Source organism: Oncorhynchus clarkii, chromosome 26, assembly GCF_045791955.1.
Source record: "Oncorhynchus clarkii lewisi isolate Uvic-CL-2024 chromosome 26, UVic_Ocla_1.0, whole genome shotgun sequence".
Taxonomy (NCBI): Eukaryota; Metazoa; Chordata; class Actinopteri; order Salmoniformes; family Salmonidae; genus Oncorhynchus; species Oncorhynchus clarkii.
This window is the reverse complement of record NC_092172.1, coordinates 14,600,495-14,620,234: the sequence shown is the minus strand read 5'-3', so window position 1 is coordinate 14,620,234 and position 19,740 is coordinate 14,600,495. Positions and strand designations below refer to the sequence as shown.

The 19,740-nt window shown below is 45.3% G+C and overlaps 1 protein-coding gene across 2 annotated transcripts in view; it reads left to right on the top strand.

Moving 5' to 3' along the window:
* LOC139384936 (CD276 antigen-like) overlaps nucleotides 1–19,740 on the top strand; it is an 81,244-nt gene that overhangs the window by 40,415 nt on the left and 21,089 nt on the right. For both annotated transcript variants that reach the window (XM_071129847.1, XM_071129848.1), the window contains exons 5-6: nucleotides 13,029–13,163; nucleotides 18,828–18,881. In XM_071129847.1, coding sequence (XP_070985948.1) covers nucleotides 13,029–13,163; nucleotides 18,828–18,881 — 189 coding nt within the window. The remainder of the gene's footprint in view (nucleotides 1–13,028; nucleotides 13,164–18,827; nucleotides 18,882–19,740) is intronic.

Here is a 19,740-nt window from a genome sequence, read left to right as displayed (position 1 = left end):
AACCCTGGCGTTGCAAGCCCCATGCTCTACTAACTGAGCTACACAGCTTCGTTACACAGTTTCTTCAGATAACAGCCACCAGTATCAACATTTACAAGCAAACAAAAACAGGGAGAAAGGTGGAATCTGTAGACATGCTGAAATAAAAGTACATACTCTTTGCCAGAATTAGGCCAGCCTTCACAAGAACACAACATATGCAAATATGTCCCCTTTTGTGTTTTACACCTCCAGCAGAGGAATGACATTTCTGAGTGCATGTTATTCAGTTTCACTTAAACTGCTGTAATTTAATTCTGAGATGATATGAACATGACGGGGCATTCTAACATATATGTATCCATTCATCATCATCAATAGCTTCTACCAGGTCTTTCTCACATTTTTGTTTTACATGTTTTGTGTCATCGGGAAAAGCCTCTACCAACCCATGGTATAGTTTGGACCTCAACTTTGAAAGTTTGTCAGACTGACTTAAAATAGCATCAGGCTTGTCCAGTGTTTGCTGCGCAGAGATAATAAAGTGCTGTATCTGCAAAAATTCACCTCAGCTCCGTCAGACTGGTCTTCCCTGGCTGCCTGACCCTGCTGAGACCCCTTTCACCATCTGATCCTCCTCAGATGAGGCACGGCAAAGCATTTCCATGGTCTACGTTTATACATTATATTATCCAAGAATAGAATCAATGGTTCAATAATTGAAATGACCATTATTCCCAGACTGTAGCTTTAAGCTGTTGACCTGTAGCTACTGTAGGTCTACCCATCAATTCAAGATGGAACTTTGTATCATTCACTGATATTGTTAATATACTGCAAAATTCACCTGAGCTCCGTAGACTGGTCTTCCCTGGCTGTCTGACCCTGCTGGGACCACTGTCACCATAAGACATGATGAGCAGTGTTGTGTACTGACTGTGCACTAGAGGGCTACATTCCTGCGGGATGCCACCGGGACCTGCGGGTCCCGACAGAGATCATTGCGGCTCGGCCGGCATTTTTCATGCTGTGGGCGGTCAGTAAGACGACTTTGGGAGGAAAATATTTTTGTTGTCTGACAGATTGCTTTGTATGCGTTAGCCTACCTATTGTATTAAAAGCACATATTTTTCGCATTATTCTCACACAATTCGCTGCTTCAACATCAGTAGCCCTACCTCTCTTGGTTGGGCGTGAGAGATCAAGTGCGGTCTCATTGAGATAGAGTAGGCTGACTACGTGGGCGGAGGATCATTTTGCAGTCAATTTAGTTTACTACAGTGTCTGTAAATAAATAGGCTATTGATAATGGATAGAAGTGGAGGGCGCTCAACTAACGTGAGTCGAAGTGCAATCAAAAACTTAAATCATAATTGAAAAGGCTCAACGCGCGCATAGGTTAAGCTTCTATAAGGCGCTCCGCCGTTTCATTTTCAATAAGTATTGATTACCCATTTATTTGTCTCTGCCAGTAAATCGTCCCCCTAAAAGGTAGGCTATATTGGCCTATGTAAAACATAGGAAGTGTCTTGCTGCTTCAAGTTCAGTAGCCATACCTGCGAGATCAGGTGCGTGTGTGGTCTCAATTAAATAGAGTAGGCTATAGCCTATGCTTGGGCGGTGAAGCACTGGGCAGTTATCTGTCCAAGGAAATGTACTTCCTAAATACTTTAATACATTTCCTAGAAATAGGCCTAGATATTGATCACCCATCTTTCCACTCCTAAAAGGCAGGCTATGAAAATAGCTCAAGAGAAAGTGCAAGTCTCTCCTACTCTGCTCTCTACAAACTACATCTATCACATTGGTTGATATAGCCCAGTAATACAGATAGCCTTATAAGGGCCATGTGAGAATCTCTGGTAATTTAAACAATTTCCTAAATTATGTTTGTGCATTTGATATTGCTTATAGGGAGCAAAATTGCTGGGACCATGGCTGGCATGTGAGCTGCGTCACATACACCTAAAATAACATTGTGGGACTGCGGTTGGGTTTGGAACCAGGTCTTGCGGTAGCCGGTGGGAGTCAGACAGAAAGCCAGCGGGTGTGGGCGGAGTGCGATATGAAAAGCTGCGGATGGTAGCGGGATGACGAAATTGGTCCCACCAGACCTCTACTGTGCACCTTAACAGTGAAGACTGTGACGTTACATTGCAATACTGACTAATAAAAACACACATTGCAGTGAAAACATTCAGAATATCAATCTTACATTGTTTGGCTTATGGTTTCATCGTGTGATTCAGGAAAGAATAATAGCTAACGTTAGCCAACTTTTGGCCAGCTCTCGCTAACGGTACATCAACTGGCGAAAGCTAGCCAAGTTCATTTACTTCTGTTGAAACAAAGGCTACAAAACATTTCCATACAAACAATTGCTGTTAGATAGTAATAATATCGGACAGATAGCTAGAGCCTGGAGCTAACCTGGCTGTGGTAGCTACTAGCTAGCGTAGCTAATTAATTCACCTCAATTGAGAGGGGATGAAACATTAACTAATATTACATGTCAGTTACAATACTAGCTCAGCACTGTGAATAAACATATGTTTTTTTCTGTTAAGTTCAACAGCAGTTACCCTGCCAGCTAACATCAGCAAACTAAAGAGTTGCCAGTTTCTACTTAGTTTGCTTTTACAACTCAGTGAAAGAGCACAACACATACACACTGAACTGGTGTTCGTCTGCCAATCGTCCGGCACGCTGTGTTTTAGAGACCACCCGCTGGTGGACAGCTAACTTACGACATTTTTGCACGATTCTGCACGATGTAAAATTGGCGCGCTCTCGTTTCGCAAATTAGAAGTGCAAACGTTATTGGTGTGTCCGAGCCCTTAAATCCAGGGCAGTCTCATGGCATACAGTCTTAAAGTTGGAGAGTGTTAAAATACATTTAGCTTGACGTTGGTATTCATACTGTGGTCTCTTCTAATGCAGCAACCAGGAGCATCATGCTCTTTAAGTGAAGGAAGACTTGAGTGTAGTAATGTTCTGAGTGGAAGTGGAGGTTACAGACCTCCTCCACCTTACTCTGCTATCTGAGTGGAGAGGAGGCTCCATCCAGTAAGTCACATCCACAGCCAAACTGCTTGGCAGTCTCTCTCTCTCTCTCTCTCTCTCTCTCTCTCTCTCTCTCTCTCTCTCTCTCTCTCTCTCTCTCTCTCTCTCTCTCTCTCTGTCTCTCTGTCTCTCTGTCTCTCTGTCTCTCTGTCTCTCTGTCTCTCTGTCTCTCTGTCTCTCTGTCTCTCTCTCTTTGTCTCTCTGTCTCTCTCTCTCTGTCTCTCTCATACGCACATAGAAATTGAATTTAAGTAAATTTGACAAACTGGGGCTTCTGTTATCTACCTTATTTGGACCTTATGTCCCTGTCAGCTACATTATGTTTAGGAAATCATCCATATTATCACCACCCACCCAACAATCTGTATTTAAGACCAGGAAATTACTCATGCAGTAGAAGAAGTCACCAATTAGCATGTTTTACTCCAAAGCATTGCTTTGCATTTCTATGGAAACAAGAAACAACCGATTGCCCCACTATGTTTGCGTTTAAATCATTCTTATTAAGACTATTTTTTATAGTGAATGTGAGAATATGTAGCTGTTTCCTAGAGATGTGCAGCTGTGTGGTTGGTGGAGACCAGAGCTGACCTGATACAGAAGCAGTGGCAGGGTCGTAGCCAGCTGCTCCTGAGTGCTCTGAGAATATTCATCTCTTCAGTAACCACCAAAGACTGCAGCAGAGCAAAATGAGAAATGTTGTTTTATAATGAGAGCCTTAGGCAAAGATATACAGAGGCATGTCTTTTTAAGAAATTCTGTCATTATATATTCTCCTAGTGATACTGCAGAGAGGAGAAGGCATACTAAAGAACAAACTCACTCAACTGAGGGTTTAGGATGGATGCAAGAAGATCTTTAATGTTGTGGGTGTCTGCAAATGTTTATATTGCTGAGTGGCGGGGGGGGGGGGGGGGGGGGGGGGGGGTAAACACATCAACCTTTCACTACACTGCTCAAAAAAATAAAGGGAACACTTAAACAACACAATGTAACTCCAAGTCAATCACACTTCTGTGAAATCAAACTGTCCACTTAGGAAGCAACACTGATTGACAATACATTTCACATGCTGTTGTGCAAATGGAATAGACAACAGGTGGAAATTATAGGCAATTAGCAAGACACCCCCAATAAAGGAGTGGTTCTGCAGGTGGTAACCACAGACCACTTCTCAGTTCCTATGCTTCCTGGCTGATGTTTTGGTCACTTTTGAATGCTGGCGGTGCTTTCACTCTAGTGGTAGTATGAGACGGCGTCTACAACCCACACAAGTGGCTCAGGTAGTGCAGCTCATCCAGGATGGCACATCAATGCGAGCTGTGGCAAGAAGGTTTGCTGTGTCTGTCAGCGTAGTGTCCAGAGCAAGGAGGCGCTACCAGGAGACAGGCCAGTACATCAGGAGACGTGGAGGAGGCCGTAGGAGGGCAACAACCCAGCAGCAGGACCGCTACCTCCGCCTTTGTGCAAGTAGGAGCAGGAGCAGCACTGCCAGAGCCCTGCAAAATGACCTCCAGCAGGCCACAAATGTGCATGTGTCTGCTCAAACGGTCAGAAACAGACTCCATGAGGGTGGTATGAGGGCCCGACGTCCACAGGTGGGGGTTGTGCTTACAGCCCAACACCGTGCAGGACGTTTGGTATTTGCCAGAGAACACCAAGATTGGCAAATTCGCCACTGACGCCTTGTGCTCTTCACAGATGAAAGCAGATTCACACCGAGCACGTGACAGACGTGACAGAGTCTGGAGAAGCCGTGAAGAACGTTCTGCTGCCTGCAACATCCTCCAGCATGACCGGTTTGGCGGTGGGTCAGTCATGGTGTGGGGTGGCATTTCTTTGGGGGGCCGCACAGCCCTCCATGTGCTCGCCAGAGGTAGCCTGACTGCCATTAGGTACTGAGATGAGATCCTCAGACCCCTTGTGAGACCATATGCTGGTGCGGTTGGCCCTGGGTTCCTCCTAATGCAAGACAATGCTAGACCTCATGTGGCTGGAGTGTGTCAGCAGTTCCTGCAAGAGGAAGGCATTGATGCTATGGACTGGCCCGCCCGTTCCCCAGACCTGAATCCAATTGAGCACATCTGGGACATCATGTCTCGCTCCATCCACCAACGCCACGTTGCACCACAGACTGTCCAGGAATTGGCGGATGCTTTAGTCCAGGTCTGGTAGGAGATCCCTCAGGAGACCATCCGCCACCTCATCAGGAGCATGCCCAGGCGTTGTAGGGAGGTCATACAGGCACGTGGAGGCCACACACACTACTGAGCCTCATTTTGACTTGTTTTAAGGACATTACATCAAAGTTGGATCAGCCTGTAGTGTGGTTTTCTACTTTAATTTTGAGTGTCACTCCAAATCCAGACCTCCATGGGTTGATAAATTTGATTTCCATTGATAATTTTTGTGTGATTTTGTTGTCAGCACATTCAACTATGTAAAGAAAAAAGTATTTAATAAGAAAATTTCATTCATTCAGATCTAGGATGTGTTCCCTTTATTTTTTTGAGCAGTGTATATCAGATAGTGGAGTCTGTGATGATGATGATATTCCCTAGGGTATCACCTCTGTCGTGTGTTATCTCTCACACCTTCAAATAGATCCTGGTAAAGAACTCACATGCCCAAAGAGCCAATCAGAGGGGCTGTTGGTAGTGTTTATTCCCGTAAAACATTGAGGCTATAGAGTTAGGATTAGGGCTGTACTTGACAGTAGCCATTCAAATGGTCTCCCTTTCTCTCTCCTGCCTGCTCTTCCTCTCTGCAGTGCGGCCTTGTCTATTTGCTCTCAGCCTATCCACTCATATCAGACAGGATCAGCCCGGCAGATTGTCGGCAGTGGTGCTGATAGCTGTCACTAGCGATTCCCTCCTACACATCTTCTGCCCTCTTGTAGTCAGACCCTTGTTTGAAAAACTAATTAAACATTTTGAGAACAAGACTTGTTAAACTGATTATTGCAACCTAAAGTTTGCCTCAGCTGTTACGGCCGAAGGAGGAACGAAATGGAAGTGGTGAGAAATCGATAGTCCACTCTGCCTCTTCCGACATCTTAATGCCAGTCTCTCCTGAGAGGAGGGCATGCTGAAGTGATGGAGTCTCTGTCAGCTACAGGAGACGTCAGAGGAGTTTTTAATGGAGGTCTCGGCAGAGCTGACAAGCAGCGAGGAGCTGAGGAGGGCTGGTCGAGGTGGGGGATAGACTGGCCAGCAGGGGTATGACTGGACTAGACACTGTGGTTCCAGTCCCAGTTCTTCTCATACTAGGCTAGTGTTTATCAACTCCCCCGCCACACATTCCCTCCCTCCCTCAGTCTGAAACATGCTTAGGATGCTAACATGCTTAATTAGCCATCATACTGGGTATACAGTCGGATTCTGGTACACTGTAGACTAAGGAAATTAAAATCGTGTTAACCTTGCTGGAATGAGATTTGAAATCACCCCACTCAATTTACCTGAGGATTAGATTCCCCACACACTGTTTAAATGCACGGCCAAATCATCAGTATTTATATGGATGTGTTACACTGAAAACTATTCCTAGCTGTGAGAGTATTAAACCAAAACCTCTGATGCCGACAGTTTGTTTTCACTAGACACTAGATAAGATTGAGAATTTCTTTATGGCCCTATTTTTTTATATTTGTAAGCAATTTTTTTTATAGCACAGTCAGACATTTTGGATATTTATCTGGAGGGATGTTTTAAAAGAGATTGTATTGAATTATAGTGAAACGGATCAGAGATGAAAGTACATTTTCATTATTGTGAGTGCTCTGTCTCTGTCTGTAGGTTAGTCTTTATGCAGAGTGAAACACTAGTGTCTTAGTGAGAAGTTAATCTAGAGGCCCACAATGTCTCAATATGTGTGACTTGCCTACACTTGGAGACTAGGTCTAGCTCAGTACAGCCAATACCAGACAATTGTTCCCCTAACCCAGCCATTCCATGTTTAATTCAGGCTGTCTCAAGGGAACGTGACCATTGAGGTGCAAGGCTGCAGGGAGGGTCGGAGGAACTACTGGACTGGTATTCACGTCTGGATCAATCACATCAGTAGTCAAACTCATTGAGGCGGGCAGGTGACCTCCCACTGCAACTCACTATTCTAAACTCTCAGCAGTGTTGTGCTAAATGGTGAAGTAAAGGCAGGGAACCTAGAGCCAAGCATCCATCCCAGGAGAAAGGTCACAAGCTACTTCCTGATGTGCATGAAAGACAGCTTAGAGTTTTAGAGTGGGCTAATGGTACTGCATGCAGGCCTTATTCCTATCCCAGCCCAGTCACACACACCCACAACAAACAACACACACACATGCACAGAGGCATACACATACACATGTGCACAGACACACACGAAACACCGCCACCTCTAGATGGCTTTTATGGGTTCATCTGTGAAAAAAGTGTGGTTAGAAAATTATTTCTTCCAATAACTGCAGAGTCACTATTCTGTCTTATATGCACCCACATGCACATCATATTTTTGTGTTTTCCTCAAGACCACGGCATCAAATCAGTTCAATAATGTCAGACAAATTGTGTAAGTAAATGTGAGCTGGGTTGCCGAAAAGCAATTCATTGAAATGCAAGAAATGGGGGAGAATGCTCAGTGCAAAGATGCTGACAGGACAAAAAGCTGTGCTCATCCATCTCAGTTTGCCAAGTTTTTTCTCTCCCGGTGAGGTGAGCTCCTCCTTGTCCTCCCTTTCTGTGAGATATGCACCCGGGGACAGTCAGAGGACAGGCGGCAGAGAGGCAGCGCTACCTCTAGCAGCTAGCCCTTTCATGCTGTAGGCGGAGGCAAGGTTTTGATCACCTTTTCTGACCGTGATGAAGTGTGACAATGGGTGTGAGTCTGAAACAAACGGAAAGTCGGCCATTAAATTAAATTATTCCCCCAAATGGAAAAAAGGAAATCATGTCTTCTCTCTGTCTGTCTTCTAGTCTGGCTGAGCCTTGACCTCTGACACTGCTCTGGCTTCTTGTTTTCTTCAGTGTTGTTATTATGACTGCCAGCCTATCACAGTCCTCCCAGATCTCACAACTGCTAAACGAATGGAAGGAAATAAAGCTTTAAATTACCAGACAGCTTATTGTTGATTGATTGATTGTTGATTGGTGAGGTGTGAACTCAGCAGACTGGGTTGTGAATGTGATTTAGGTCGACTGGCTGCTATTGTCCGAATGAGTTCTACGTGCTTTCGTCTATTGCCTGTTCTTCCTCTCTGCAGTGTGGCCTTGACTTCTTCTTCTGGGCCATGGGGGATACTAGACCCTCCAGCAGGGTTGGGCCTCAGTGTCCAACCACCCTAGGGCTATCCTCCAGTCCACCCTGCCTCCCTGTGATCTCCACTGAACCACTGTCTGTCCCCTGATCCTCTCACATCACACCAGCTCTGAGCCGCTCTGAAGGCCAGAGCTGCCAGGCCTTTGGTTTAGCCTCATAATGAAAGAGGCAGCTTATTGACCCCCTCTATGCTCCGCCTCATTCCTCAGCCTGCCTGGAATGCACCCTGGGGCTCCTGTTAGCCTGTGGTGGGGTGTCTGTCTGTCTGTCTGTCTGTCAGGGGACATCATTCTCCTTCGGTCCCAGTTAAGGAGGTGTTTTTTGTCCCGTGTAAATGTAAAACTCAGCTGACACCCGCAGATAGAGAAAGCAGCTTTGATCCTTCGTCTGTCATGACGATGTAGAACTGAGACAATCTGAGACGACAGGCCAGGACTGAGCACTTTATTCCACCGTAGGCACTGGCTGAACTTAAAACACTCTGGCTCCAGGAAAATGAATGTCAATCTGGGCTTTTACCTTCAGCTTGGCCTGCGTGAGGCCCCCTGTGTGTCTTATAGAATGAATGGGGAGTTAAATGTATTTTTTGGTCATGCAGGCCCTCTATTAAGAGTCCATATCTAGGTGGTGTTTAATCATACTGCATTCACTCCCATAAAAAAAAAATATTTGTACCTTTTTGTTTGGCTTCCTTTCGACACCTACACTCAAGTCGACCTGCCTGATAATATTTAAGGGCTGTAGTCCAGCTCAACCTCCAAGTCTTATCTCACTGTAATTACTGTAAAGTGATGTTTACATAAATAGACCTGCGGTGTTTTGCTTCTATAAACTGTATGTGTTGAGTTCAGTGCAAAGCCCAGAAGTTGCACCTCTGTGGCCCCATTACTGCAGCTCTGCAGTCTCCCGACTTTCAATGATGTAACAGGCAGCCCAAAACACTCCATCCTCACCCCAGTAGAGAAGGAATGGGTGGAGGGGAAAGAGACGATAGGTAAACAGAGCCATTAGAGACAAATCTCTTTCTGAAGAAAACAAAATCACATCATCAAACAAGAGAAAAAGAAAAATATGATCCTGCAGCCCTTTGGGGCCCCAGCGCTGAAATGATAGCCGACTACGACATTTGTCTTGATCAGCCTGCCCTTAGGGATCGAGAAAATGGAGGGAGGGGTGAGAGAGAGGGAGAAGCAGAGAGCACAGCTCTGCTCTGCTTCAAAGTGCCAGACACATTCATTACTTCTCTGTCTTATTATAGCTCTATGTGGACACTTCATGCACGAAGCAGAGTGTACAGCGAGCAGAACACGGTACTACCTAGTATTCATCTGTAATTTTGGCCTTTGCATTTGGAATTAACACGGTCACAGTGGTTATCCTTTAAATAGCACGGAGCAAAGAGCTCTACAGAGAGACAGTGGAGCTCATCAGTCATGGTTGGCCCAAGGAACTATATACTGCTTTGTCAAAATGACAAGATGGACTATCTAGGTTTTCTCCTTTCTCTATATGACAAGTTGCTGTTGATATCGGTTTGGGCTGGAACAGAGTTTATTAGAAGCCAATCTGTAGCAACACATCCAGCACATCCACATCTGTCACATTTCAATGATGATTATGGTCGGCCAAAACACCCTTATATTATACATTATCAGTCACTCTGAAAACCAATTTTTTGTTGATTGAATATAGCACCAGGATCGCATCATAAGCCCTCCTAAATTTATGCCAAAATATATATAGTGTATGATTCTTCATGGCATATTATACAATAGCCATGTAATATGGTTAATCATAAATAGGATTACGTAGTTAAGCATAATCTTGCTTCCCATAATGTGTTCCAATAATCACATACATATGAAGGCTCTCATGGCCACATACTGTCAAAACATGTTTTGATTCAAACACTCAACTAAACAAACAGATAGGAGGAGGTGAAATGAACCTTTTCTGTCTTACTCAGAGAATGCCACCCCAACTGCCCCCCCTAGAGCTCTCCATTTCTCTGCATCCTGTCTCATCTACCATTATGACACATTCCTGGCCCTCCTCATCCACTGCAATGGACAGAAGTCCCCCCCTCTCTCTCTCTCAATAGGAAGGAGGCTTCCTATTGACCTCCATCTTGGCTGTGCAATAGTGTGTCTCTGTCCTCTCCATCTGTCCTGTGCCAAGTCCTTACAGATGCTTGGTCATTTCTCCATCCCAACGCTAGTCAATTTCGAGACTTTTTACAATTATCTTCCCAGAGTGGGTTCTCTGAAGGAGGCCAGTTTGTATTATAGCCAGCCTTCAAGCTATTTAGTGTCTCAAGCTGTTTTTCCTCCTCTACTTTATTCCGTTACATTGGAATGCCCTGGGGAAATTTGGGGATGTCTGCAATATCTTTGTCTTGCTGACCAGATTTTTGTTGGTTTTATCTTGTCAAGAAGCTGTCTCTCACTTTGATATTTCATTCTCTCTAGAGTGAATTGTGTGCTAAACTGTCTGATAGACAGTCATTCTCACAACCGTCAGAAAAATGCTCCCCTTTTTTTTCATTGGCAGTGTAGCATCAGAATTATACAAATACAACATCATATTTGATTTCTATTTATGATTAATAGGATAAAACCGAGTGATGTCATTGGGCATCATTACTCCAGATGACAGATTGTGAATGCAGCAGAAGGCATGAGGATACCTAGTGCCCACATCCTCTTTCGCAGTGCCAAGGCTGTTGGGTAGAAAAAGACAACACAAAGTACTCCAACTGCTGAGATATCTCTGCCATCTGGCCATGTTTTTAACACTCAAGTGTTTGTTAAATGGATCTCGATGAATCACCACATCGTGTTCATTTCAAATAAAGTAAATGTTCCCTAACATCCAGATGATACAAGCATGATATAAGGAGGGTGATGATGATGATAATCTGTAATATGGTGACAATAATGATGTGGTAAGGGCCCATAAGGTTGAAGTCGGAAGTTTACATACATCTTTAGCCAAACACATTGAAACTCAGTTTTTCACAATTCCTGAAATTTAATCCTAGTAATAATTCCCTGTCTTAGGTCAGTTAGGATCACCACTTTATTTTAAGAATGTGAAATGTCAGAATAATAGTAGAGAGAATTATTTATTTCAGCTTTTATTTCTTTCATCACATTCCCAGTGGGTCAGAAGTTTACATACACTCAATTAGTATTTGGTAGCATTGCCTTTACATTGTTTAACTTGGGTCAAACGTTTCGAGTAGCCTTCCACAAGCTTCCCACAATAAGTTGGGTGAATTTTGGCCCATCCCTCCTGACAGAGCTGGTGTAACTGAGTCAGGTTTGTAGGTCTCCTTGCTGGCACACGCTTTTTCAGTTCTACCCACAAATGTTCTATAGGATTGAGGTCAGGGCTTTGTGGTGGCCACTCCAATACCTTGACTTTGTTGTCCTTAAGCCATTTTGCCACAACTTTGGAAGTATGCTTGGGGTCATTGTCCATTTGGAAGACCCATTTGCGACCAAGCTTTAACTTCTTGACTAATGTCTTGAGATGTTGCTTTAATATATCCACATAATTTTCCTTCCTCATGATGTCACATATTTTGTGAAGTGCACCAGTCCCTCCTGCAGCAAAGCACCCCCACAACATGATGTTGCCACCCCCGTGCGTCACGGTTGGGATGGTGTTCTTCGGCTCAAAAGCCTCCCCCTTTTTCCTCCAAACATAACGATGGTCATTATGGCCCAACAGTTCTATTTTTGTTTCATCAGACCAGAGGACATTTCTCCAAAAGGTACAATCTTTGTCCCCATGTGCAGTTGCAAACCGTAGTTTGGCTTTTTTGGGGGGGTTTTGGAGCAGTGGCTTCTTCCTTGCTGGGCGGCCTTTCATGTTATGTTGAAATAGGACTCGTTTTACTGTGGATATAGATACTTTTGTACCTGTTTCCTCCAGCATCTTCACAAGGTCCTTTGCTGTTGTTCTGGGATTGATTTGCACTTTTCGCACCAAAGTATGTTCATCTCTAGGAGACAGAAGGTGTCTCCTTCCTGAGCGGTATGACGGCTGCGTGGTCCCATGGTGTTTATACTTGCGTACTATTGTTTGTACAGATGAACGTGGTCTTGGCTGATTTCTTTTGATTTTCCAATGATGTCAATCAAAGAGGCACTGAGTTTGAAGGTAGGCCTTGAAATACATCCACAGGTACACCTCCAATGGACTCAAATGATGTCAATTAGCCTATCAGAAGCTTCTAAAGCCATGACATACATTTTCTGGAATTTTCCAAGCTGTTTAAAGGCACAGTCAACTTAGTGTATGTAAACTTCTGACCTACTGGAATTGTGATACAGTGAATTACAAGTGAAATAATCTGTCTGTAACCAATTGTTGGAAAAATGACTGCACAAAGTAGATGTCCTAACCGACTTGCCAAAACTATAGTTTGTTAACAAGAAATTTGTGGAGTGGTTGAAAAATTAGTTTTAATGACTCTAACCTGTGCATGTAATCTTCTGACTTCAACTGTATAATGGTGAGATGATGGTGATGGTTATGGGAATGGTGATAGGCAGCCATAGCGGTGGGGAGGATGGGGTAGTCATGGTGATGACCATGTTGAGTGCCCTCCTCTCTACTAACTGTATCTGTCTCCTTTGCTGTATCTTCCTCCCTCCTCCTTTCTTGATCTCCCCCTCTCCCAGGTCAGAACATGGTGTTTCCCCCGGTGGCTCTGTGGGTGACGATGGGCCTGGCTGTGTGTCTGCTGGGTCTGCTCATCGCCCTGGCTGCAGTCTGCCGTAGGAAGATCAAGGAGAGCTGTGAGGAGGACAGAGCAGGTACCTGTCTGTCTGTCTGTCTGAACAACTGTGAGAAGGATCAAGCAGGCCCACTGAACTCTGCAGTTTGTCTCAACAGCACCGCTCTGTTGTCTTTCTGAACAACACTTTTCACAGGAACACACTGAGCTGTTCCATAAACACACGCAGAGACTACACTTGAACACCCATTTCAATGGAGATAGTTGGGCTCCTCTTAAGAAACAACTCCCAAAATCCCATATGAATCTTCCAAGGTTAAAGAAGGGTGTGATTGGGTGCTTTCTTTCATCTTTGCATAAGCATAACAGTATAAATATTAGAGAAAATGTTATTAGAGCCAAAAGTGATGAAAGTGAGAGAGAAACATTGATGATATAATACCGCTGGACATTAAAATAGAGATTATTATAGAGGTGTGTTTTTTTATTGTTCTATTGTGTGTAGAGTTGATGAGGTGAATAATGTACATGACCCGTCCTGCTTTCAGACCCTTCTGAGGACACTAGTTCAAATGCTAAATGGCTGTCCCAATGATTTCCCCAACCCCTCACAGAGTAGCCCTGCCTGACCTGTATAATAGTGAAACTGGAGCCCAGATTATGTGAAAGACACAGTGGGAGGAGAGTGGTGGTTACCAGGGATGACAGCGGGAGGAGAGTGGTGGTTACCAGGGATGACAGCGGGAGGAGAGTGGTGGTTACCAGGGATGACAGCGGGAGGAGAGTGGTGGTTACCAGGGATGACAGCAGGAGGAGAGTGGTGGTTACCAGGGATGACAGCGGGAGGAGAGTGGTGGTTACCAGGGATGACAGCGGGAGGAGAGTGGTGGTTACCAGGGATGACAGCGGGAGGAGAGTGGTGGTTACCAGGGATGACAACGGGAGGAGAGTGGTGGTTACCAGGGATGACAGCGGGAGGAGAGTGGTGGTTACCAGGGATGACAGTGGGAGGAGGATGGTAGTTACCAGGGATGACAGCGGGAGGAGGATGGTAGTTACCAGGGATGACAGCGGGAGGAGGATGGTAGTTACCAGGGATGACAGCGGGAGGAGGCTGGCGGTTACCAGGGATGACAGCGGGAGGAGAGTGGATGTTACCAGGGATGACAGCGGGAGGAGAGTGGTAGTTGCCAGGGATGACAGCGGGAGGAGAGTGGTGATTACCTGGGATGACAGTGGGAGGAAAGTGGTGGTTACCAGGGATGACAGCAGGAGGAGAGTGGTGGTTACCAGGGATGACAGCAGGAGGAGGCTGGTGGTTACCAGGGATGACAGAGGGAGGAGGGTGGTGGTTACCAGGGAAGAGAGTGGTGGTTACCAGGGATGACAGAGGGAGGAGAGTGGTGGTTACCAGGGATGCCAGCGGGAGGAGGCTGGCGGTTACCAGGGATGACAGCAGGAGGAGAGTGGTGGTTACCAGGGATGACAGCAGGAGGAGGCTGGTGGTTACCAGGGATGACAGAGGGAGGAGGGTGGTGGTTACCAGGGAAGAGAGTGGTGGTTACCAGGGATGACAGAGGGAGGAGAGTGGTGGTTACCAGGGATGACAGCAGGAGGAAGATGGTAGTTACCAGGGATGACAGCGGGAGGAGGATGGTAGTTACCAGGGATGACAGCGGGAGGAGGATGGTAGTTACCAGGGATGACAGCAGGAGAAGTATGGTGGTTACCAGGGAAGAGCTTGGTGGTTACCAGGGATGACAGCTGGAGGAGAGTTGTGGTTACCAGGGATGACATGTTAACATGAGGTGCCAGTGTCTTGGACAGCTGGTTCAGAATCTTAACACCCAGACAGTGTTTGTATGTATATATGATTATCTGCTGCTGTGGAGGGATGCTGTGACCCCGTCTGTCTGCAGGAAGTTCATTTAGAAGAGTCTGATAATTAGCACTACTGAATAGCTGGGGACGGCTTGCAGGCAGAGTAGGGACTGACTGAGAGAACTCGGTTTTGAGCCGAGATGTATGGTGGGGAGCCGGTGGCCTGGCTGTAATGAGATGTACTCCGAGTGGAGGAGACATTTAAATAAAGGTCAGCCAGTGTCTGCACTGGTCCCTGGGGTTTAAAAATATATCTGGAACTGACACACACGCACAGGCAAGAATAATTATAGCTCGATGGAACATATGAAATCAAATTGAAACGGAAAGAGAGAGGGAGAGAGTATTACAATACATTCCCAGTGTTTCCCTGATATTCATTTCACATATACTGCAAAATATAAAACATGCAAATAAAAGTATAATATATTTATTTTTCTGCCCCCACCCCCCGCACTGCTGAAAAGAATCCTAGGGGAAACACTGATTCCATACCATGAGCAAAAGGTATTGTGGGGTCGCAGACCTGTTCTCCAGTAACCAGAAGGAGCAGGCTGCTCCTCCAGTAGTAGTAGAGAGAGAGGGTTGATAAACTGGCGGTGCACCACTCAACTAAATGAGAGGTTAAGACTCATTCTGTTCCCTGTCTGTGGATGTTTCCAAGTTCTTTAGGATCCTTGTTTGCCGAGTTGAAGAGTAACATACACGGACTTCTTCACGTAGCACGCAGACTCACACACCCAGATAAATTGATACCTTATGAATACAGATGTGGAGATGTGTTGAAGTGCACATTCACAGCTGTTGGAACTGCAGGAAGCAGGAAAGTGCAACCTAATTGAGGCTGTCTTATCTTTTAATGGTGTTCTTGGTTTTGGCCAGATTGAAGTTGACTCTCTCCTCTGAAACTCTGGGTAGTGAGGGTAGAGGGGTCAAAAGTAGTCCAAAACAGAGTAAGCCATTTTTCTTCCCTGTCATAATGTATATGGAGCAGTGGATGTGTATCCTAACTGGGCAGAGCAGCAAGTGGGATTGGAGTCTGGGAGATGAAAGCTCAATTTATTCTAGTATTTGTTGCAGTACATCTTTCTTCCTTACTTCCCTTTTTCTTTGCTTTCCTTTTTCCTTCCTTCCTTCCTTCCTTCCTTCCTTCCTTCCTTCCTTCCTTCCTTCCTTCCTTCCTTCCTTCCTTCCGTCCTTTCTTGCATAATGAATGTGTATACCGTACATGTCCAACATATTCTGTAAATGGACCAGTGTACCATATTCCTGAAGCTCATTTTACATTCAAATGAGCGTGTGATTTAATCAGACGTACCCCCGGAGTGTGTTATGTGGAGTGTGTTATGTGGAGTGTGTTATGTGGAGTGTGTTATGTGGAGTGTGTTATGTGTCGGTGACATGGGACACACGGCCCTCCGTGATAGATGAAGGTCATCGTGGGGACATGGATGATTCAGATCACTCCCCTGGGTACAGGGGATATCTGTCCTCCGTGAGCTTCCATCTTCCAGGTGCTTCATCCAGCTGCTGCACTCACTTGTTATTTATCCGTGCATGCGTATGGGATGTAACTAATCGCTTAAATAACCTTCTTATATTGGACCTAATCTCTGAAATCCATCTCAGAGTTTTACGATGGCCGCTTCCCCTTGCCAGAGCAGATTTCACTCAAACTCTGTGGATGGCAGCCACCATTTTGACTTTGACATAGAGGCGTCTCTGAAATGCCTGGTTCATCCTGGTACTGTAGAAGTGTCCCTGGAGGCTGCTCTTCCCATAGTGTCAGAGGTTGTTTTTTATTTCACCTTTATTTAACCAGGTAGGCTAGTTGAGAACAAGTTCTCATTTACAACTGCGACCTGGCCAAGATAAAGCATAGCAGTGTGAACAGACAACAACACAGAGTTACACATGGAGTAAACAATAAACAAGTCAATAACACAGTAGGAAAAAAAAGAGAGAGTCTATATACATTGTGTGCAAAAGGCATGAGGAGGTAGGCGAATAATTACAATTTAGCAGATTAACACTGGAGTGATAAATGGTCAGATGGTCATGTGCAGGTAGAGATACTGCTGTGCAAAAGAGCAGAAAAGTAAATAAATAAAAACAGTATGGGGATGAGGTAGGTAAATTGGGTGGGCTATTTACCGATGGACTATGTACAGCTGCAGCGATCGGTTAGCTGCTCAGATAGCAGATGTTTAAAGTTGGTGAGGGAGATAAGTCTCCAACTTCAGTGATTTTTGCAATTCGTTCCAGTCACAGGCAGCAGAGAACTGGAAGGAAAGGCGGCCAAATTAGGTGTTGGCTTTAGGGATGATCAGTGAGAGACACCTGCTGGAGCGCGTGCTACGGGTGGGTGTTGCCATCATGACCAGTGAACTGAGATAAGGCGGAGCTTTACCTAGCATGGACTTGTAGATGACCTGGAGCCAGTGGGCGACGAATATGTAGCGGGGGCCAGCCGACTAGAGAATACAGGTCGCAGTGGTATGTGGTATAAGGTGCTTTAGTAACAAAACGGATGGCACTGTGATAAACTGCATCCAGTTTGCTGAGTAGAGTATTGGAAGCTATTTTGTAGATGACATCGGCAACGTTGTTGCATCAGGACAGGAGGTGTTGGCTGTTAACTGAGGAGAGGCGGCTCAAGGTCTCTCACAGAACATTTACACTCCACATTCATTATTCATATTTTAGAACCAACTTTTAGAGTTAGAGTGTGACGTCATAGTGCTGAGGTAAAGGGTGAGAGAGAGGGAGAGAGAGAGAGGAGGTCGGTGATTCTATTCACTCTGTCTTCATCATAAAAAATAAATGCTGTAAAGGTTTCTAGTGAATGTTTGTTTAAACTAACTGTCCTTTTGGCACCAGAATTTAGAGGAGGACAGCTGCTCAAATATGTGACCTTCTCAAATGGATTCCTGTGAAATCCTCCCAGATAATCATTCTGAGGAGGGATCCAGAAATAGGTAGGTATGCCCTGCGAAGAAAGGGGGAAAACAACTCACTTGAAAAGCTGGAGATTTGAATGAATCACTCTGAGAAATGATAACCTGTGGGCATACACATACTCTCTGAGTGTGGTGTTTTCAAAATGCGAATACAAAATGGACTTGAAGGAATGTGGAATGGAATAGTGTGATGTATGAAGGACTGTGGACACTACAATAGAAGCAGCATATATATTTTAAATGAAACATACCAATCTTTTTACTGTTGCAATTTTTGTTGTTATTTTGCAAGGATTTTCTCTCTCTGTCAGTCTTGTAAATTGCAGCATACAAAAGAACTCAGAGACAATATTGTTGCTTTCACGTTTAATTTGGTCCAATGATCAGTTGAATCTGGGCATGCAGTAAGTGTCTGACACTAAATGCAGACTCTCTCTCTAACACAATGGAGCTGAGGATGGTGTCAGGAAATTCAAATCAGCCGTCCTCTGGTTCCTCTGTTCCTGGTCTATTTTTGGAGTGTGCGTGTGTGTAGGTGTGCTTGTGTGTATGTGTGTGTGTGTGTGTGCGTGAGCACGTTTATTACTGCCTCCGTGTGCCCACGCGCACGTCTGTGCCCATCACTGTGGTTTCTGTCAGCCTGGCCCAGTTGACAGTATGTTTCCAGAGAGGAGGGCCAGTGGCCATAGCTTAATGTGATTACTGTCTTTGTGAGTGGGCCAGGCCAGGGGGGGCAGCTGTGGTCCAGTGCCACATGCAGCCTCAGCCCCCGACTGAGCCGTGAAGGTTTTTAATGAGCTGCTGCCTTATGAAATCCAGAGGAATAGTGCATTGCGTGCGTGCTGTTGCGTGCCTGTGTGTTTTCTCTGTGTTTAATGGTCTGATGGCTTCTCTCTCCACAGCCAAGGAGCTTGAAGAGGCCAAAGAGCTGCAGGAAGAGGAGCAGTCTAAGACAGGTCAGCCAAGGCACATCTGGAACAACCATCACCACATGTTTACACCATACACATAGAGGCTAATTACTCCTCAATGCATACCCCATTCTAATTCAATTATGAGATTGCAAAGAACTTACATGGAAAGGATTTCTGCTTCTTCCGGTGCAATGTCTAAATGCAGTACTGATGTTTGGGCGGTGAGCACGTTTTTCAGCACGATTGTGTGATACTACTTAATATTGTGTCCTGAATGAATTGTTTAATTAGCAAGCAGAGCCAGTTCTGTGCTCTGAGTCAAGGCCATGGTGGATACCAGGCACAGGCCTGAACGACTCTGGCTCCTGCGTTAATGTCTTTAAAGTTATTAATTTGACTCCTTCTTTAGTGTGATTGAATTATTTAGCCTCCCTGTGAACGCCACAGTTAATACTATGTGATTTTAATAAGCCGAGAGGTGAAGGAAGGTCTCTGGGCAGAGTGGACAATGGCTCCTTTCCCTAATTCATGTCACGTGAATGTTTCGAAGTGAACTCTGCAGCCCAGTGGCAGGAGCAACCCATAGTGGCCCCCATACCTACAGGTGCAGTACTGGCTACAAAGGAAGACCTCCAAGACCCTCCACATCAACCCACTATTTTCACCTGACTCCTCAACAACCCCCTCACCTTTCTCTTTTCCTTGAAAGCCACACCTGTGCGGGCGGTGGTGCACATGCGCACGGTGGTGGGCGTGAGCGGAAGAGGGGCTCAGCGGCTCATTCTTCTACCGTCTGAGGTACCTCTTTTAAACACTCCAGACAGCGGCTTTGTTTTGCCATCTGGCTCCAATTGCGCTGACAAGGGGAGAGGTTCCTGTGTGAGACAAAGGAGCTGAAATG